This window comes from Bubalus kerabau, chromosome 6 (genome assembly GCF_029407905.1).
Source record: "Bubalus kerabau isolate K-KA32 ecotype Philippines breed swamp buffalo chromosome 6, PCC_UOA_SB_1v2, whole genome shotgun sequence".
Classification (NCBI taxonomy): domain Eukaryota; kingdom Metazoa; phylum Chordata; class Mammalia; order Artiodactyla; family Bovidae; genus Bubalus; species Bubalus kerabau.
This window is the reverse complement of record NC_073629.1, coordinates 8,044,980-8,067,071: the sequence shown is the minus strand read 5'-3', so window position 1 is coordinate 8,067,071 and position 22,092 is coordinate 8,044,980. Positions and strand designations below refer to the sequence as shown.

The window sequence follows — 22,092 nt, the reverse complement described above, 5'->3', positions numbered from 1 at the left end:
GCAAATAGTGCATCAGTAAACCTCAGAATGCGTGTATCTTATCATACTACAGTTTTCTCCAGATACATGCCAAGGAGTGGGATTGCTGGATCATATAGTAGTTCTATATTTAGTTTTTTAAGTTCAGTTCAGTCACTCAGTCGTGTCTGACTCTTTGCAACCCAGCATGCCAGGACTGTAGCACAGGAGGCTTCCCTGTCTGTCACCAACTCCCAGAGCTTGCTCAAACTCATGTCCATCGAGTCGGTGATGCCATCCAACCATCTCATCCTCTGTCATCCCCTTTTCCTTCTGCCTTCAATCTTTCCCAGCATCAGGGTCTTTTCAAATGAGTCAATTCTTCGCCTCAGGTGGCCAAAGTATTGAAGTTTCAGCTTCAACATCAGTCCTTCCAATGAATATTCAGGACTGATTTCCTTTAGGATGGACTGGTTGGATCTCCTTGCTATCCAGGGGACTCTCAAAAGTCTTCTCCAACACCACGTTTCAAAAGCATCCGTTCTTCAGCACTCAGCCTTCTTTATGGTCCAACTCTCACATCCATATGTGACTACTGAAAAAAACATAGCTTTGAATATACAGACCTCTGTCAGTAAAGTAATGTCTCTGCTTTTTAATATGCTGTCTAGGTTGGTCATAGCTTTTCTTCCAAGGAGCAAGCATCTTTTAATTTCCTGGCTGCAATCACCATCTGCAGTGATTTTGGAGTCCAAGAAAATAAAGTCTGTCACTGTTTCCATTGTTTCCCCATCTATTTGCCATGAAGTGAAGGGACCAGTTGCCATGATCTTAGTTTTTTGAATATTGAGTTTTAAGCCAGCTCTTTCACTCTCCTCTTTTACTTTCATCAAGAGGCTCTTTAATTCCTCTTCACTTTCTCCCATAAGGGTGGTGTCATCTGTATATCTGAGGTTATTGATATTTCTCCCGGCAATCTTGATTCCAGCTTGTGCTTCATCCAGCCTGGCATTTTATATGATGTACTCGGCATATAAGTTAAATAAGCAGGGTGACAATATACAACCTTGACGTACTCTTTCCTGATTTGGAACCAGTGTTGTTCCATGTCCGGTTGTAACTGTTGCTTCTTGACCTGCATGCAGATTTCTCAGGAGGCAGGTCAGGTGGTCTGCTAGTCCCACAGTTTGTTGTGATCCACACACATTCAAAGGCTTTAGTGTAGTCAATGAAGCAGAAGTAGATGTTTTTCTGGAATTCTCTTGCTTTCTCTCTGATCTAACTGATATTGGCAATTTGATCTCTTTTTCCTCTGCCTTTTCTAAATCCAAGTTGAACATCTGGAAGTTCTCAGTTCACACACTGTTGAAGCCTAGCTTGGAGAATGTTGAACATTACTTTGCTAGCCTGTGAGAAGAGTATAATTGTGTGGTAGTTTGAACATTCTTTGGCATTGCCTTTCTTTGGGATTGGGATGAAAAGGAACCTGCATACTGTCCTCCATAGTGGTTATACCAATTTACATTCCCACCAATATTGTAGGATGATTCCCTTTTCTGCACACTCTCTCTAGCATTCACTGTTTGCAGATTATTTGGTGATGGCCACTCTGGTGCGAGGTGACACCTCATTGTGGTTTTGGCTTGTATTTCCCCAATAGTAGGTGACGTTGGGGCGTCTTTTCATGTGCCTTGTAGCCATCAGTGCATCTTGGGAGAAATGTCTATTTAGATCTTCCAGCTCTTTTTTGATTAGGTTGTGTGTTTTTTTTTATTGAGCTGCATGGGCTGTTTTTATATTTTGGAGATTATTTGCAAATGAAGGAATTATTTTCTCCCATTCTCTGGGTTCATGCCCATCCTTTTTAACACACATGTTCCCATCATTTTTTCCCCAAGAGTACCATTTGGTTTCAGGACTCCATCTGTCTTGTCTACAAATAAACTCCAAAACTACAGTTCTAACCCTGTTTTCTCCTGCCAGTCAGTCCTCACCCCTATTTCCTACTGCTTGCCTGTTCTCTCCACTAACATGTCATGGAATCTCAGACGTGTATGTGCTCGACTTCTCCCTTGATAGCTGCATGGCTCACTCCTCACCTCCTGAGGTCCTTATGCAGAAGTCACCCTCTCAGTGAAGCCTCCACCGGGCACCACATCTAAACTGCAAGCCACTCCTCACACCGCCACCCTCACTCCCTAACCGCCTTCGGTGCTTTGTTTTTGCCCATACCACTTATTCAACATTCTGTATACTTATTTATTTTCGGTCTCCACCCTCACTTTTCTTTTATAAGGGTTAAACTCTATGAGAATAAGATTTTTTTTTTTTCTGTTTTGTTCACTTCTGTATCCTCAGTGCCTGGCACATGGTAGGAATTCAGTAAATATTTGTTGAATGGATAAATATATATAATGTTCAAGCATTATAAATATAATGCTTATATTGCATTAGAATACACAGTGAACAAGTCACGTGCTTGAATCAGTACATACTATGACTGGGAATGCAACAGCTACAAATGCAAACTGATACTAGCGTTTCCTGACAGTGACCCAGATACTAAGGGTATACTTGCCATTGGGGATGTGATTTCCTGAAATGATGATAAACAAATCTCAGTTAAAAAATAATAATATTCCCAACATAGTGGAGTGGTTTGTAAGAATGTATTCTAAAGACACTCTATGTTTGAACTTCCTGCTCTGCCATTTCCTTGTTGTATTGCTAGTTGCATGACATTTTTATGCTCCAGTTTTCTCATCTATAAAATGGGAATAATAATGCCTGAATTAGGAGGTTGCTTTGAGTATTAGATGAACAGTGTCTGGCAAACCAAACCACTAAATGTTATTAAACAAATTACTCAGTAGTTTATTCCTGGAAATTTAGTATATATAAAAACCAATACAATATTGTAAAGTAATTAGCCTCCAATTAAAATAAATAAATTTATATTAAAAAATAAGTAAATAAATTTAAAAATAAATAATAAAAAAGAGGAAAAAAACATGTAAAAAAGCTTTATATTTAAATATAAAACAGTAAGTGTAGTTTCCTTCAATCATCATGACCACTTCATGTCTTCCTTAAGGATTGGTGGGTTTTATAGACATTATTGTAGGCCCATACATTTTTAAAATTAAATTATTATAGATCTTCTAACTAGATAAGTTCTTTCTCATCTGTCTCCCCATTGTTCAGAAATATAACAATCATATAATATTTAACATATTTTATTCATGCCTTTCCTTCTCAAACTATTCTGAAAAACTGAAGAGGAGAGAGCACATCCAAATTCATTCTGCGAGGCTGCCATTACCCTGATACCAAAATCAGAGAAAGATACTATGAAAAAAGAAAAGCACAGGCCAATATTTCTGATGACTATAAATGCAAAAATCTACAACAAAGGATTAGCAAACCAAATTCAATAATATGTAAAAAGGATCATATACCATGATCAAGTGGGATTTATTCCAGGGATGGAAGGATGGCTCATTATCTGCAAATCAATTAATGTGGTACATCACATTAACAAAATGAAGACTAAAAATCACATGATTGTCTTAACAGATGCAGAAGCATTTGACAAAATTCAATATCCATTCATGATAAAAACTCTCATCACAGTGAATATAGTGGGAACATATCTAAACATAATAAAGGCCATTTATGACAAACCCACAGTTAATATATTCAACAAGAAAAGCTGAAAGTTTTTCCTGTAAACTCAGGAATAAGGTAAGGATGCCAACTCTCACCACTTCTGTTTAACACGGTGTTGGAAGTTCTAGCCATATTCATCAGACAAGAAATAAAAGGCATACAAATTGGATGGGAAGAAGTAAAACTGTCACTACTGTGACATGACACTGTATGTAGAAAGCCCTGAAATCTCACCCAAAAACTAATAAATGAGTTCAGTCAGTTACAGGATACAAGATTAATTAAAGAAATATTTTGTTTCCCTATATACCAATAATGAACTATCAGAAGGAGAATTCAAGAAAACAGTCCTATCTACATTGGCATCAAAAAGAATAAAATACCTAGCAACAAATTTAAACCAAGGACATTAAAAGACCTGTACTGTGAAAACTATAAGTTATTGATGAAGGAAATTGAAGACAGTATAGATAAATGTAAAGACATTCAATGTTCATGAATTGGAAGAATTAATCTTGTTAAAATGACCATACTATCCAAAGCAATCTACAGATTTATTGTACTGCCTATCAAAACAGCTATGACATTTTTCACAAGACTAGAGCAATCAATTCTAAAAATTTTACGTGGGACCACCAAAGACCTCAAATAGTCAAAGCAACTTGAGAAGACAGAACAAAGTTGGAGGCATCACACTTCCTGACTTCAGACTATACTACAAAGCTACAGTCATCAAAACAGTATGGTTCTGTATACAGATACATAGATCAGTGGGACAGAATAGAGAGCCCAGAAACAAATCCGCACATTTATGTCCAATTAATCTATGGCAAGAGAGGCAAGAATATACAATGGAGAAAAGACAGTGTCTTCATTAAGTGGTGCTGAGAAAACTACACAGTTACATGTAAAAGAATTAAAGGAGAACATTCTGTAGTACTGTATATAAAAATAAACTTGAAATAGATTAAAAACCTAAATGTAAGACTGGAAACCATAAAAACTCCTAGAAGAAAACATAGGCAGAACACTTTTTTACAAAAATTGTAGCACTATTTTTTAGGATCTGTCTCCTAAAGCAAAGGAAATAAAAGCAGAAGTAAATAAATGGGACCTAATTAAACTTAAAAGCTTTTGCATAACAAAGGAAACCACCAACAAAATGAAGACAACCATTTTGGGAGAAAACAGGAGAATGGGAGAAAATATTTGCAGTGATATGACCAGTAAGGGTTTAATATCCAAAATATATATAAACAGCTCATAACAATTCAATGTTGAAAAAGCAAACAACCCAAATAAAAAAATGCAGAGGACCTGAATAGACATTTTTCCAAAGAAGACATACAGATGCCCAGGAAGCACATGAAAAAAAATGCTCAGCATCACTGATTATTAGAGAAATGCAAATCAAGACCTCAATGAGCTATCACCTCACACCTATCAAAATGGTTGTCATCAAAAAGACCACAGATAACAAATGCTGGAGAGGACGTGGAGAAAAGCGAACCCTTGTACACTGTTGGCGGGAATGTAAATTGGTGCAGCCACTATGGAAAACTATATGGAGTGTCCTCAAGAAACTAAAAATAAAACTACCATATGATCTAGCAACTCCCCTTCTGAGTATATATCTGAAGAAAATGGAAACATTAATTCAAAAGAACACATGCACCTCAGTGTTCATGAGAGCATTATTTACAGTAGTCAAGTAATGAAGGCAATCTAGGTGTCCATCAGTAGATGAGTGCATAAAGAAAATGTGGTGTATATAGCTGCAACAGAATACTACTCAGCCATAAAAAAGAATGAAGTGTTGCCATTTGCAACAACATGGATGGACCTGAAGAGTATTCAGTTCAGTTCAGTTCAGTTCAGTTGCTCAGTCATGTCCGACTCTGTGACCCCATGAATCGCACCATGCCAGGCCTCCCCGTCCATCAACAACTCCCGGAGTTAACCCACACTCATGTCCATCAAGTCAGTGATGCCATCCAGCCATCTCATCCTCTGTCGTCCCCTTCTCCTCCTGCCCCCAGTCCTTCCCAGCATCAGGGTCTTTTCCCATGAGTCAACTCTTCACATGAGGTGGCCAAAGTACTGGAGTTTCAGCTTTAGCATCAGTCCTTCCAAAGAAAACCCAGGGCTGATCTCCTTCAGAATGGACTGGTTGGATCTCCTTGCAGTCCAAGGGACTCTCAAGAGTCTTCTCCAGCACCAGAGTTCAAAAGCATCAATTCTTCGGCGCTCAGCTTTCTTCACAGTCCAACTCTCGCATCCTTACATGACCACTGGAAAAACTATAGCCTTGACTAGACAGACCTTTTTAGACTTAGTGAAATAAATCAGACAGAGAAAGACAAATACTGTATGTTATCACTTATCTGTGGAATCTAAAAAATAAAATGACTGAATATAATAAAACAGAAACAGACTACCAGATATGGAGAACAAAGCACTGGTTTCCAGTGGGGAGAAACAAGGTAAAGGGAGGGAATAAAGAAGTAGAAACCACTATGTATAAAATAAGCTACAAGCATAGAGAATATAGCCAATATTTTATAATAACTTTAAATGGAATATAATGGAAATTTATGTAATAGAGCAAATCAACTATACTTCAATAAAAAATAAGTAAGTACACATGTATTTTTAAAAAGTTTAACAAATTCTGGTTTGTCTTATAGTTAAATGTATAAAGCCCCTCCCACTGTCCCTCCCTGCCCTTGGACACTCAGCCTGAAGTCTCTCCACTGTCGGAGAAACAGCAAAGGGCAGACAATAGTAGTTACTGGGCTCTCTTTGCTCCTGCAGGTGTTTTTCCTTATGTCTCTGGAAAGAGTCAAGGTGGAAGTGTATTTTGTGTTTCCATCTGCAGTATGCCTGCCTGCTAAGTCACTTCAGTTGTGTCCAACTCTGCGACCCCATGGACTGTAGTCCTTCAGGCTCCTCTGTCCATGGGGATTCTCCAGACAAGAAAAATGGAGTGGGTTGCCATGCCCTCCTCCAGGGGATCTTCCCGACCCAGAGATCAAACCTGCGTCTCTCAATGTCTCCTGCGTTGGCGGGTGGCTTCTTTACCACCAGCGTCACCTGGGAAGCCCATCCGCAGTGACTCTTAGCTATTCACTCAGTCTTCTTCCCCGCTGATGAGGGAAAGGTTCTAGCTCCACCAGTGATCCCTTACCTGCTACCTTCAAAAATGCCAGACATTTTTTAAAAAGAGCCAAACCTCTTTTCTGTCAGTATTTTAACATATTCAGTGACATAGAACATTTATATATTGGTTATAAGGAAAAGGTCAATATTGGAATTTTCATAGAAGGGTCTCAGAAGAAGTTCTTGAAACAGGAATAACATTGAAACATATACACTACCATATATGAAATAGATAACCAGTGTGGGTTTGATGTATGAGGCAGGGCATCCAAAGCCGGTGCTGTGTGACATCCTGGAGGTTTAGAGTGGGGAGGGAGATGGGAGGGGGGCTTCAGGATAGAGGGGGCATATGTATACCTATGGCTGATTCATACTGATGTATGGCAAAAACCATCACAATATTGTAAAGTAATTATCCTACAATTAAATTAATTTTTTAAAAAAGAAGTTGAATGGAGAATTGGGGTAGAAGAGTAGAAAGAGCTTTTTAACTTTTTTCCAATGCATGGCGCACTGGGATGGTCACAACCAGCACATACATGATATTTTACCACTTTATTGTTCATTCTGTTCCCACCTTCCATTCCCTTTGTCTCCACTTTCTTACCCATTTGGGTTTCTTTCCTCATTTTTCAGTTTGTTTGTTTTGGATGAAGTTATGTCTTGTGATCCGTGGAAGGGGGGATTTTTATTTACCATGCATGTCCCCCCACACCCCGCAGAATTCAGGCACAGATACGGACAGCCTACTGCCCGTCACCAGCCTAGCCTGATTAGTGTCTGATTCTGAACAGAAATCTGTTTTCTCACACATAACTTCTTTGCAAAGCACTGGTGAAGTCTTGTTTTGTTTTGCTTTTAAATTAAGCTTTCTGTAAAATTCTGAGGTATTTGAATTCTGTTTACGGTCAAGGTTCTGATGTATGTGTTAGTCATCTCCCAGCTAACAGCCCCTTGGCAGGCCATTCTTAATTCAGTTACTGTGTGTTTACAGGCGTTCAGAATTTCATAGTGCCTAGAGTTTTTCCACCGCCACTCTCCAGGCGCTTTTTTTCATGCTTTCCCAGTCCTTCTGGGCATTCAGAATCACTTTCTGATGCTCATGTTTCACGTCAATCACCTCTTCCTTTTTATTTGCCTGATTAATTTCGAACGTGAAGTATTCGTATTTTGTACCTTTTTCCTGACTCGGGTCAATGTTTCTTCTCATTGTGTTTACTCCAGAAGGCCCAGCACGTAAGATCAGTTACATCACTGTGCAGCACCCAAAAACGCGCTTGCCAGAGCAAGAGGGAGAGTGAGCCCTTACCGTCTGTGCTCCACACTGTTCCTTTTAGTTCTGTTTTCCCCAGTAGTCACTGTCTTCTGTCATTAAGTACACAAAAAATGTTTTAGCAATCTTTTCACATAACTCAACTCTAACAACTCCCTAATCCAGTATTTACCTTGTTCCCTCTTGTCAGAAAGCCCATGAGCTGTGATGTTTTCTCTTATTCTGGGGGTGCTGCCCCTTCATAATGGAAGCCTGGCCCTTAATGAGAGAGTGCAGTCCGTCCTCAGCCTCTCACATCCTGTCTGGATTTTCCTTCAGAGGCTCTTCCTCTCCCTTTTCCCTGAGCCACCAGAAACTTCAGGTCTCATCTCTCCGGTTAGAGCCTACTCTGGTGCATATTATTCACATGCATGCGTGCTTAGTCATGTCCAGCTCTTTGTGACCCCATGGACTGTAGCCCACCAGGGTCCTCCATCCATAGAATTCTCCAGGCAAGAATACTGGAAGTGTGAAGTGAAAGTCACTCAGTCATGTCTGACTCTTTGCGACCCCATGGACTATATATACAGTCCATGGAATTCTCCAGGCCAGAATACTGGAGTACTGGAGTGGGTAGCCTTTCCCTTCTCCAGGGCATCTTCCCAACCCAGGGATCGAACCCACGTCTCTTGCATCTCTTGCATTGGCAGGCATATTCTTTTTACCATTGCACCACCTGTAGACCCCTTGTATTATTCACAGTGAGGTGCAAATTTCAGAGTTTCAGAGTCTCTCTGTTGCTCCTGGAAGCAGACTGTGTGCCTGACAGCACAGGGCAAGGGCCTAGCAGACCGCAAGTTATCATAAGCTGTTTCCCGTTCTGTTCTCCTTTAGTTAAAATAATTAGAACCTCATCAGTAATGTTGGGAGAAGGCAATGGCACCCCACTCCAGTACTCTTGCCTGGAAACTCCCATGGACGGAAGAGCCTGGTAGGCTGCAGTCTATGGGGTCGCTCAGAGTCAGACACGACTGAGCGACTTCACTTTCACTTTTCACTTTCATGCATTGGAGAAGGAAATGGCAACCCACTCCAGTGTTCTTGCCTGGAGAATCCCACAGACGGGGGAGCCTGGTGGGCTGCCGTCTCAGGGGTCGCACAGAGTCGGACACGACGGAAGTGACTTAGCAGCAGCAGTAATGTTGAGACTACCCCACTTGCCGGGGACCAGCCCCAGCTGATCCAGGGTATTCGAAGGAGAGACGGCTAGGCGAGGGTCAGGGAACAACTGCTTAATTACACTTTAATTAAGGATACAAAGAGTAATAGAATAAGGATAGCTCAGTGAGGAAATTCAGTGGAGAAAAGCGGCTGAAATAAGGATAGCTCAGTAGGAAAATTCAGTGGAGAAAAGAAGCTGAGTGGCTTGGTTTACGCGGAAAATCAATATAACCCGTGACACCAGGTTAGCTCTGACCACGGAGGCCGCAGGCGCCCTCTCGAATAGCGGAAGGTGCCCCACCTTAGACACCTTCTCGAGTGGGTCTTAGAAGCCCAGGCAAATAAATGGTCGCAGAGGACATCCGCGCTCCAGATGGACACTCAGCTGGAATTTGGGAGAGAGAGTGACATGGGGAGACCAAGTTTCAGTGAACAAGGCCCGCACTTTATTTTCCAAAGTAGTTTTTATACCTTAAGGTATGCATAGAGGATAATGGGGGAAGGGGTGGAGTCATGCAAGGACAGCAGTTCCTGGTTCTAATCTAAGCCAGGCTTTCAAACTTATCATATGCAAAAGTTCAGGTGATTGACATCATCTTCTGGCCCGGAGGCCTGTTAACATTTTAAGAAACTTATTTTTCTCTAAAGGTGATTATTCCAAAGTCAGGCACCAGCCTTCCAAAAAGCATTGGACAAAGCTGCATTTTACATTTCTATACACCCATTATATCAATCAATACACTGCCAAAGACACAGTAGGTAAGGAGTATGGAGACTTAGCAGCAAACATTGGCCCAACAAGTGAAAAACCCTTCACCAATACAATTTCTAATCAATCTCTTAACTACTCAAAGGAATCTGTGTTTAGGCAGTTTAGAACACCTCCTGCCTCTCACAGTTGGGAGGCTCTGAACAATCACATGTGGCCGGAAAAACCCATTCAGGCAGGCTAGAGGATTTCCAAAGGAGTTTGTAGGTTGAAACACTGTCACATCCAGGAATTATTAACTGGAGCTGTAAGCTAACTCTCTTTTCAGAGAGAGGTAGTGGGGGACAGCCCCCCGTAAAGTCAGAGGTGTAGGTGAAAGCACAAAGCAGAAAGTAGGCAGACTCTGGTTTTGGGGGTAGATGCTCGAGAATTTCCAGGGGGACTCCTGAGGCTCGATCCCGCCTTTGCGTATGCCGAGCCTCCTTCCTCATGACCTTTGTCATGGGCGGAGTGCCTCACGCTGGCTCCCGGCAGTGATAGAATTCCAGTTGAGCTATTCCAGATCCTCACTCAATATGCAATATGCCGGCTCCCAGCACCCACTCATTATGCAAGGGGGTCAGTACTGAAACCCCCAAAGGACTCTTTTATAGGGTCCCACAGAGTGGACCCAAGAAAAGAAATTGCTAGAGCCACTCATTTTTTTAGAGGTTGTGGGTAACTTGGGAGTCCTAATGGTATGTCACTTTAAACCCTAAATTATCAGTTTGTCGTTTAGAAGGGCTTCCTAAATTTGGTTTAAGACACTCATATCCTATCTGGTAGAGTCTTCTTCTAGTATTGCTGGTCACTTCCTTGGCCTCAAAGTTCAGAAAGGAGTGAAGAACAGAGTCCATTTTAAAGCCTCCTGAACCATAGCTAGCCTGAGCCTCCTGGTTGGGCTTAAAATAATGATGCCATTTCAGCCATGGCGAGGGACTCCCAGGTTTTTGGAATCATGACACAGCTTTAGTTTTCCCCCAAGCATCTGAGCTCATATCACCAGGTTTTTCATCTCTTCCCAATATTTAAGATATTAAAGAACTCCAGTTATCAATTTAAAGCATAGCAGGCACATGGGCTCTGATGACTTCTGCAGGTGGTATGGACTATATGAGAGAACCTAGTTTTGATCTTATACTGTCATCTGGATTTTGAGTCAATTCAGGAAAGTAGTAAAAATTAGTAATGTATATTATGTCTCTTATACATGTGTTTTTCATTATTCGGTCATCTGTGTGTGTGTGTGTGTGTGTGTGTGTGTGCATGCACACACACATACAATCTTTCAGTTTTTCTAAAAGAGAGGGACCATGGTTCCAAAAGGAAATGACTAGTGTGGTACCTTGGAATCTGAACCGTATCACATGTTCTGAATGTAATAACTCCAAATACGTTAGCAGCTTGTCTTTCTTCCATTGCCTACTTTTTAGAAAAGAAAACACCTGGATAGGGAAACGTTGGCTAGCTTACAGGCAATCAGATTTAATTCTCTAAAGATAAGTAAATGATTTGATAGCCATTACAGAGTAGCAGGAGTTGTAAAATTGGAGTTAAAATTCCATAGCAATGGTCTTTAAAAATAAGTAGGGTTAGTTAATATCCAGCAGCAACTGACTGCTCTTCATCACTAGTAAGGCTGGGAAAGAAGGAAATTAGCTTTAACTGTAATCAAAGAGACTTATAAGACTTGTAGTGGGAAATTCACCATCAAGTGGAGACTATTTTAGAAGTTGAAATAATCAGCCAATAAAAGTGGAAGAATGATGTCTTCCATTAGCTTTAAAAATATGATCTGCTCAAGGCACTTGAAGTTGATAGCTTATTAGATTTAATAGTTTTTAACCTTTAAGAGGCGATAGACCTCATTAAGTATCTGATGTAACCCCCCTCTCCAGAAAAATGCTCACACAAATAAAACTTTGCATGTAATTTCAGGGAACTTATGGACTCTGAGGTCTTTGCATTAGACCCTGTTTTAAGACACCCCGGATTAGGTGATCTCTGTAAATCTTTTCCTGCCTCATAAGTGACAAACTCCATAGTTCAGTTTTCCCAAACATAATGGAATCTGAGGATCAAATGTCAAGCTTTGGATTTTCTTCCTCTGGATTTATAATACTTGGCATACATGGTGTAGTAGTAGAAAATAAATAAAAAGATAATGGAATAGAAAGAATTCTACTTTTAAATTCAGTTCTTTGTCCTAGAGAAGCCAAATGTTTAATTTAAAAATCACTGTTTGGCTGTGTATCATCTTCATGAAAAGGCAGTGTAGGACTAGGCCTTCGCCAGCATTCTTCCTGATCCCCACACCCAGCTCTGGATTCATGGTTGAAATTGCAAACTGAGATGCCACGTTGACTCTCCAGCCTTCTTCCACGTTCACACATCCTCTGACTGTATTGCTGTGACTGTTCAGCTGGACTTGAAAGCTGGACTTGTTATCTATTTATAATTCTTCCATCAGTTTTGTGCCGAGTTTCATTGACTACAAGTTGGAAAAAACCACCCGGAATTTCAAATCAGGGAATAAATTATTATAGCCTTCACTGTATTTTTATGTTCCTAATTTCTAACCCTTAAATGCATAGTTGGGAATATCTTAATGAAATTAGAAATATTACTGATACACAGGAACCAAGCAGTCTTGGCCAAGGCCTCCTTACGATTCACATGATATGGTGGTCCATTTGACAAATTACTCCTTCCCACTGTTGAAAGGGAAGGAGAGGACTTAAGTATTCTTCCCCCCTGCACCCACTCCCCACCCTCTGCATCTGAAATCTCCTGCTGTTCCAGTTGCTGCAGTCGTGGTGATACACTGCATGGAAAGCATACAAGACATACAATGTCTGTGAATAGGTGACCCGCGGTATTCATTCTGACAGTGCCTCCAGCGCCTCCTGAGCCAGTGAAGGTTGTTTGGAAACCAGAATTGAGGAGAGGACAGCCCATCCCGGCACTGTAGCTCTGATTAGTGACTGATGAATTCTCTCTGTACCCTTGAAAGCGTGTTGACAGTTCACACCTTGGAGCTCATGATGTCTTCCTGGGATTGAAGCTTATAGCGGAATTTCACCTTCTGTTGAATATTTATTCCTTGTGTGTATTCCTCTCTGCAGAGAATGTGATCAACGGGCAAGATTACGAAGTGATGATGCAGATTGACTGTCAGGTGATGGACACCAGAATCCTCCACATCAAAAGCTCGTCAGTGCCTCCTTACCTCCGGGATCAGCAGAGGAATCAAACCAACACCTTCTTTGGTTCCCCTCCAGCAGCCCCAGAGGCAGCCCGTGTGGTCAGCACCATCCCTGAGTCCTTACAGTAGTGCCCTGGGGCTACATTGGAGAATGAGAATGGTACCCTGCCAGACTGGTGAGTGGTGAGAGAAATGTTTCTTTTTGCCTCGGTGGCAAGCAGAGAACTGCCTCATAATAGAATTCCAGAGAGAGAAGAGGAAAAAACGAAGCTGCTCTATTTCTCACCATCTGCCTATCCACTTGAAGAACACTGAAGCTCAGACACAAGGCAAGCAGCAGTTCTCCGGGGGCACAGGTAGCCCTGCATTCTTCACCGCTGCCTGGTGTAGATTTTTATTTTCCCTGTACTTTTCTAAATTACTTTTCCCTCTGTATTTGTTTTGTGTTTAAATAGTCATATTCTTTCAAATAAGACCCGCTTCCCCTCTCTGCCGTTTCACTTATAGGTACCGTACGTTCATTTAACAGCACACAGATGTTTCCACTGATTAGATCTTTCATCAGCTTAATGCAAACCAATTGTGGATGTGTGCGTATTGGAAAGCAGATGCCAGAACCAGCAGGGCCAAAAGCATCCCCAAGAGAGGCAAGCCCTTTGGAGTGTTAGGTAAAAGGGAAAACCCTCCAGTGGCAAAGTTTATCTTGGGATTTGTGGTTCACACCTGAAACGGCACGAGAACCAACTGTATTGCGGGGGAGGGTAGTGAATTCGAGAGAATAAAATGGAAGAGACGGTGGTGGGGGTCTTTTTGAAAGAGGAGATAGCTCCATTAATACATGTATTAGAACACTGAAAGTTTGATGAGACTGCAGTTTAATTAAAGCCATTTCTTCTGAGGACCATGGCCCACTAAGAGTTAGCACACCTAAGTATTTATGTCTTTGCTTATCTGATTCAGATCCTCAGAGACCACAGAACAAGTTCTTCACTTTATTGTGAATCTCCACACACTACACACCTTCTATTAATATGACCCAGTTCAAGTAAGGAGCATGTAGGTGACTTTAGATTTAAACAAACATGAGTTTTTTCTTTTGAGAATTGACAGGTATTTACTCCTTTAAGACTATGCAGACAGGCAAATTAGATTCCTACTGGTGGAGTGCGTCCCATAATAAGACAGTAATTATCAGTTCTGCAGTGAAAAGGCAGTGAAGGAATTTAATTCTTTTGTCCTCCCATTATTAAAAACAAAACAGAAAAATATCGTACTTTGTTCACTTGTACTTTACTTTCTTCTCCTCTGTGATTTCTACCTTTAGCTTCAAAAATGGGTCTTTGACCCTCTCCTCCTCTGAAACTTTTCAATTTCTCAGTAGAATGCATTCTGCAAACACCGCTTCTTATCCTAATTGACTTGCTTTGGTCAGATTTCTTCTCTTCCATTCCACACTGTATCAGTCTCTTCCTCCCTGCAAGAAAAGAACAGAGAAAATATATCAACTCCTCAAGGATTTATATCTAGCCAGTTAGTTTTCTGCCTGTGAAATGAGCATGGTTCCTAAATACTTCTGAAGACGCACCAGCACTTCTGTCTGGACAGTGATACTTCTCTAAGTCAGTTAGATGCTTTTGGAGGAAATCAGTTTAACTTGTGAGGGGAAGCAGGGGGCTCTGTTCCCTGGGAATCTGGAGTTTGGAAAGTGTCAGTAGCCTCCTTTTCTGTATGCACAAACTGTTTTAAATCAGGGCAGCACTCCACTCTGATTTGGCTGTCCTGGGCAATTTCAGACAAGAGCCACTTCCCAGGGGACCACTCTTCCTTCTACTGGGCACCAAGAAAGAGAAGGTAGCACCTAGAAGACTTTTAGGCTACAGGCCATCTTCTCCTGGAGTGTCTTCTCCCGGTCCTGATCCTTTCCATTCTGTCCTGTGAATTATTCCAAACAAGAGGCTGCTGCCATGGCCAATAGTCAGTGGCGACATGGTCATTCCCAAGCTGCCAGTCTTCCCCTGGAACTGAGGTAGTCATTACGGTGGATACACATAAAGTGTGCATGGAGTGATTATGGACGGTGCTTCCTTCCTGCCCTTTGCACTGAATCACACAAGAGCGAACCATCACGTGGAGTTCTTGGTTTTAGCACTCGCTTTTACTTTTTCCCTTCATTCCCAGCTTTTCCTGCACTCATTTTACCAAGCGGCCAGACTGAAGGCTTACATGTTGCATCCCCTGAATGCCTTTCAGGTGGGATAAGTGTGGATTGAGAGTACCTGTGAAGTGGCCATAAAAAGCCGTCTGGGAGCCTTGCCTGCTTTCACTCACCAACCTTTCTGCTCCTTGTCATGACCTATTCTGCAGTTGATCTTTTTGAGAGGTGGGAACAGGATTCTCCTCAGGGTACAGTTTCAGGAAATGAGTGAAAGGCAACTGACAAGTGCAAAGAAATATACTTTTTAAACTGCTGTCAAGGCTACTGCTAATCCCTGGGCATAATGGTATTTTTATTTTAATACCTGTACGCTAGCTCAAGGTCCTTTAGGAAATGGAAAGTTGCTGTGCCTGATGAATAAATTAAGCTGTTTTTTCCCTTAATTGTTGTGGTGAGATTGCCTTTTGGGGATGGCAACCAGGAATTATGGCGGATGTGTGGGTGTATATTTATTTAATTTTTTAATTTATTAAGTCTTTAAGTGGTATTTTGCAAATTTGTGAGGATATTAGATAAGGTCACGGAGAGGTCAAGTCCACCTGTTCCTAGATGGCTGTGCCCTTTGGGGCAGTGGTACTACTCTCGTGGGAAGTGATGGTGAAGACTTCTGGGTGTTTTTCCCACCTGGTTGTGACTTTTTAAGGCTTCATGGAAGTAGATGTTCCCTTGTGCTACCTACTGAGTCAGATGTCAGGGGCTACTTCCCCGGGGGGTTAACTCACTCAGCGGAACAGGGACACAGGTCCATTAGGACCACAGTGTGAAATGCCTCTTTCTAAAGTTAGGGTTTGTGAAAGGATCATCTTGAAAGAAACATATTGCTTGCCATCCTTGTAGTTTATGTTATTGGGTAGTGTTTGTCGTTTCACAAGTAAGAAATTTGCTGTGATTACGAAAGCTCAGAGCATCTTCTAATTTAAAAAAAGAAAAAAAAAGACTACAGGCTTCAGAACAAAGCTGGCATTTCTTTGCCTTCTCTTGTTAGCAAGAAGTAGACACAGAGGTATTTGAAAGCAGCAATGTTACATGAGTCATTCCTGAGTGTTCTGAATAAACACTACTTAGAAACAGACAAGAAATTTGGGATTCAAACTGATTTTTCTAGCATTTTTAAAGGGACACTGTCCCGATTAAGCTTGCCTGGCTTGAACCTGCCTCCCGGGAATGAAGCCCCAGTAGTCACAGCGGTGGCCCTCGGATAGGACCTGCCGCTGCGGCGTCTGGAGTCATGGAGCTGGAGAGCGCGCGAGCTCTTGGCAGCTTTTGCACTGGTTTCTGATTTTCACCATTTTACTAACCTCAGGTGGTGACACTTGACAATCAGAGAAAAACTTGTAATTATATTTGACTTTCTAACACATTGCCAAGTTTCAAAGCAGCTTCCACTTTCAACTATTAGAAGCAACCACTTTTACTGAAGAGCCAGAGTTAGAGTCCATGCCCCCTTCAGTCTGACCTCATGGAAGTTTTCCACCGTGAAAGCCCTCTTTCCACTGCACACTGCTGGGCCAACTCAGCTTCTTGCTTCAGAGTCATAGGACTCAACTTCAAATGAGACCTTGCGTACTATCCTATTGGCTGTTCTCATACAAATTAACTTCTCAAATAAGATTGCTTAATACCAGAATTGATAGACATTTTTGACCCTCTATAGACCCCTCATTCTTTGCCAAATGCTACTTCTGTTAGTCTTGAGTCATTTTAATTTACAGAAATTAGGATCTTCGCTGCTAATATGAATGCTAATTATAACTTTACCTTAAAAGCAGAATAAAGCTTAAAGAGATAAAATGAAATGTAAGAAACTTTTATTCTTACACCTAATAATATTTGGAAGGGAGCAGTTCCTATTTCCCCTCACCCCTAGGGGTTGAGATTAATTTTTAATTTTCTAGGAAATAGAACATTGGACTACCACCCAAAATGTTGGCAGAGTCCAGATGGAACTATGCACATTAAAAAAAAAAACAAAAAAACAAACAAACACTTTTCTCTTACCTGAAAAAAGAGTCTGTTCTGTTAACTTATATTTTTAATGAGTAAACTTAAAATAAATTTTATTTTGGACAAGACTAGGACTTTTCGCAGTTTATTCTAATACCTCTGTGTTAATATCTGTCAGGCTTTCTGTCAGAACTTATGAAAAGAAGATGACAAAGGCATCTGGATCAGGAAACTTGTCCTGTGTGTGAGTCAGGTCATGGCTAGTCACTGGCAAACAGTGGGCACCATGCTCAACATAGTGGTTTGCTACCTTGAAGCCTTAGAGACTTAGCACATTAAAAGGCTTTTAATTATATTAAATGGGGAACCAAGGAGTAAATAAAACACAGTTGACCGTTTCCAAGGTCAGCAAACAGCACACTGCCTTGCTGCTTGCCCCCAGTGATGCTGCTGACCATCAGTCAACAAGCAGACCCGGAGGCTTGGCGTCTTGCCCAGCAGGATCATCTCAGTTTAGTGGGCTGACTTTCACGACAGATGTATATTGGACCCTTTTAACTCACACTCAGCCCTCATTTCTAGGTCAGTCATCTTCATGAGAGATGGTGGGGAAATAGAACTTTAGATGGAAACTGCTCTGTACTACTGGCCTTAGAGATACTCGTCACTTGTCATCACACTGGCAGTATGGTTAGTCTGAGACCGATAGTGCTTCTCCCGCGGAGCCATTAGAACCCGAGGAGAGAGCATCAGAGATGTCGTTTCACCAGGACTTTCTTTCTAAGGTTGTATCGGTGCTCAGTTAAGAATGGGTTAAAATGTGGAGGAAAGATGTACCATTTTCTCCCTTAAATTTTTTGTTTTGTTTTCAACACATTAAGAAACAATGACAGCAGACTATGATATGCTTTTAAGCAAGTCTTTATGATGCAATACTTGTTCTTTGTCTAAACTTCAAATAAAGAATTTTTAAACTGCTTGGTTTTGTGCTGTATGTAGAAAGAGAAAAAAAAAAAAAAGACCCAAAATGAATCTGCAGTGTTAAGTGATTAATAATGAGAAGGGAAGCCTGACATGGTTTCGTGGCTTGTTACTGTTTAGATGAAACAATTGAGCTCTTTTCCACTCTTCTTCCCAACCTGGTTAAGTAAAAGTTTCCTTTATTGTATCCAAATATTTAAACTACAGTCTTACTAAGGGGAAAAACAATTGTCTAAAAATTCATCCTTTGACATTCTACATTAGGAAACCAAGTTACTCAGTCACACCAAAGACCTCTCTTCAGCTTGGAAGGACATGTCCATGAAGCTGGTCTCTGCAGACTGTCAGCACAGAATCCATCTGGGAGCAGTCAGTGTGGCATTTAGTGAGGACCCAGGCTATACCTCAGACACTGCCTATGTTCACTACCTTTTATCTTATCTCAATCCTCCCTACAACTCATTTCCTACAGTGGGTACCTAACTAGTAAGCAGCAGACTCAGTATTTGGACCCAAGCAGTTTAACTCAGGGCATGGATTTTTATTTGCTCTATTGCTCCCCGTCCTGAGGCACAGATCGAGCATAGGTACCTGCCCTAAAGGAGCCTGTGGGGCCAGGTACACAAATATAAAAAATTACAGTCACATCAGGGTTCTCTCAGAGGCAAAACTACGTTTCTTTCCTAAGGTACCTTATCAGGCTTCTTTGGAAAGTAAGACCTCAAATCCCCTCTTCTGCAGAGAAGGTCAGCGCACATTGGAGGATAGGGGTCTGGGCAGCAGAAGAATAAAAGCTACAGGACTTGGTCTCTGGATTCTGGAGCTTCTCAGGGATTCATGAGAAGATTCCCTGGTCACAGCAGGGCAAAAAGACTTCACACTGCTCAATGTGCTAAAATCTGAATCCTCTTCGTTGTCTCAAATATTCAGTGAGCCTGTTGCGCACACACCTTTGAATCAATGTTGTTTGACAGAGTGAAAGAATGGAAATAGGAAGTAATGTGGTCTGACTGGTGCAGAAGAAAAGCTTGCAGACAGTAAAGCAAGATAATTCATAAACGGAAGAGTCAATGAAGCAGCAGAAGTGAACGGGGAAATATCACCGCCCATACCCTTGCCCTCACAGGACTCCACCACCAAATCATTATGGAATTGTCCCTCCTGGACTTCCCACTGTATGTGGGATAGTGTTCAAGCCAATTTTGGGGTCTCAAAGGCTAACCACAGCGGACATTTGGATTACACAATACAGGGTGCCTGAAATAGAGGGCGCTTCTAGCACGTACTCTGCAATTTACCAAACTAGTCCTTTTTTGTTAGAAATTTAAACCACTTCCAATGTTTTGCTAACCATAGGAAATCTATAGTGTATTATTCACTCCATCACATTCACTCCATCGCATCTGGTGTGATCTCCACAATTGCCTGAAGACAGTTTTTCCCTTAGCTGACTTCATGATGATGGTTGATATGTATAGAAGACTTAACTTGTAGTAGAGATTGTGCTAAGCATTTGTAAGCATTAGTTCACTAAACTTGACAGCAGCCTTATGAAGTAGTTTATCCACGACACAGATGAAAAAATGGGCAAAAAAGTTAAGGAACTTGCCTAAGAACTCACAACTAGCACATGCCAGAGCTAGGATTTGAAATTATGTCTCAATTCAGTTCAGTCACTCAGTCATGTCCAACTCTTTGCGACTCCAGGGACTTCAGCATGCCAGGCCTCCCTGTCCATCACCAACTCCCAGAGTTCACTCAAAATCATGTCCATTGAGTTGGTGATGCCATCCAACCACCTCATCCTGTCGTCTCCTTCTCCTCCTGCCTTCAATCTTTCCCAGCATCAGAATCTTTTCAAAAGAGTCAGCTCTTCACATCAAGTGGCCAAAGTATTGGAGTTTCAGCTTCAGCACCTATCCTTCCAATGAATATTCAGGACTAATCTTCTTTAGGATGGACTGGTTGGATCTCCTTGCTGTCCAAGGGACACTCAAGAGTCTTCTCCAGCACCACAGTTCAAAAGCATCAATTCTTTGGTGCTCAGCTTTCTTTATAGTCCAACTCTCCCATCCATACATGACTACTGGAAAAACCATAGCCTTGACTAGACGAACCTTTTTTGGCAAAGTAATGTCTCTGCTTTTTAATATCCTGTCTATGTTGCTCATAACTTTTCTTCCAAGGAGTAAGCATCTTTTAATTTCATGGCTGCAGTCACCATCTGCAGTGATTTTGGAGCCCCCCAAAATAAAGTCTCTCACTGTTTCCCCATCTATTTGCCATGAAGTGATGGGACCAGATGCCATGATCTTCGTTTTCTGAATGTTGAGCTTTAAGCCAACTTTTTCACTCTCTCTTTCACTTTCAACAAGACGCTCTTTAGTTCTTCTTCACTTTCTGCCATAAGGGTGGTGTCATCTGCATATCTGAAGTTATTGATATTTCTCCTGGAAATCTTGATTCCAGCTTGTGCTTCTTCCAGCCCAGCGTTTCTCATGATGTACTCTGCATATAAGTTAAATAAGCAGGGTGACAATATGCAGCCTTGACGTACTCCTTTTCCTATTTGGAACCAGTCTGCCCTTCCACATCCAATTCTAACTGTTGCTTCCTGACCTGCATACAGATTTCTCAAGAAGCAGGTCAGGTGGTCTGGTAATCCCATCTCTTTAAGAATTCTCCACAGTTTGTGGTGATCCACACAGTCAAAGCCTTTGGCATAGTCAAAGCAGAAGTAGATGTTTTTCTGGAACTCTCTTGCTTTTGCGATGATCCAGCAGATGTTGGCAATTTGATCTCGGGTTCCTCTGCTTTTTCTAAAACCAGCTTGAACATGGAAGTTCATGTTTCACGTACTGTTGAAGCGTGGCTTGGAGAATTTTGAGCATTACTAGCATGTGAGATGAGTGTAATTGTGTGGTAGTTTGAACATTCTTTGGCATTGCCTTTGTTTGGGATTGGAATGAAAACTGACCTTTTCTAGTCCTGTGGTCCCTGCTGAGTTTTCCACATTTTCTGGCATATTGAGTGCAGCACTTTCACAGCATCATCTTTTAGGATTTGAAATAGCTCATCTGGATTTCCATCACCTCCACTAGTTTTGTTCATAGTGATGCTTCCTAAGGCCCACTTGACTTCACATTCCAGGATGTCTGGCTCTAGATGAGTGATCACACCATCGTGATAATCTGGGTTGTGAAGATCTTTTTTGTACAGCTCTTCTGTGTATTCTTGCCACCTCTTCTTAATATCTTCTGCTTCTGTTAGGTCCATACCATTTCTGTACTTTAATGTGCTCATCTTTGCATGAAATGTTCCCTCGGTATCTCTAATTTCCTTGAAGAGATCTCTAGTCTTTCCCATTCTAGTGTTTTCTTCTATTTCTTTGCATTGATCACTGAGGAAGGCTTTCTTATCTCTCCTTGCTATTCTTTGGAACTCTGCATTCAAATAGGTATAGCTTTCCTTTTCTCCTTTGCTTTTCGCTTCTCTTCTTTTCTCAGCTATTTATAGGGCCTCCTCAGACAGCCATTTTGCCTTTTTGCATTTATTTTTCTTGGGGATCTTCTTGATCCCTGTCTCCTGTACAATGTCACAAACCTCCATCCATAGTTCATCAGCACTCTGTCTATCGGATCTAGTCCCTTAAATCTATTTCTCACTTCCACTGTATAATCAGAAGGGATTTGATTTAGGTCACACCTGAATGGTCTAGTGGTTTTCCCTACTTCCTTCAA

General features: G+C 41.4%; 2 protein-coding genes across 2 annotated transcripts in view; both read left to right on the top strand.

The window, feature by feature from the left end:
* Window positions 1-13,171, top strand: part of LOC129656601 (proteasome activator complex subunit 3-like) — a 94,779-nt gene extending 81,608 nt beyond the window's left edge. The window contains exon 3 of the mRNA XM_055587290.1: window positions 13,133-13,171. The gene's annotated coding sequence lies outside the window, so the exon portion shown is untranslated. The remainder of the gene's footprint in view (window positions 1-13,132) is intronic.
* The window catches only part of ATF6 (activating transcription factor 6), a 234,658-nt gene extending 218,848 nt beyond the window's left edge, over window positions 1-15,810 (top strand). The window contains exon 17 of the mRNA XM_055586677.1: window positions 13,133-15,810. Within this exon, the coding sequence (XP_055442652.1) occupies window positions 13,133-13,341 (209 nt within the window). The 3' untranslated portion in view covers window positions 13,342-15,810. The remainder of the gene's footprint in view (window positions 1-13,132) is intronic.
* The last annotated feature ends 6,282 nt before the right edge of the window (window positions 15,811-22,092 follow it).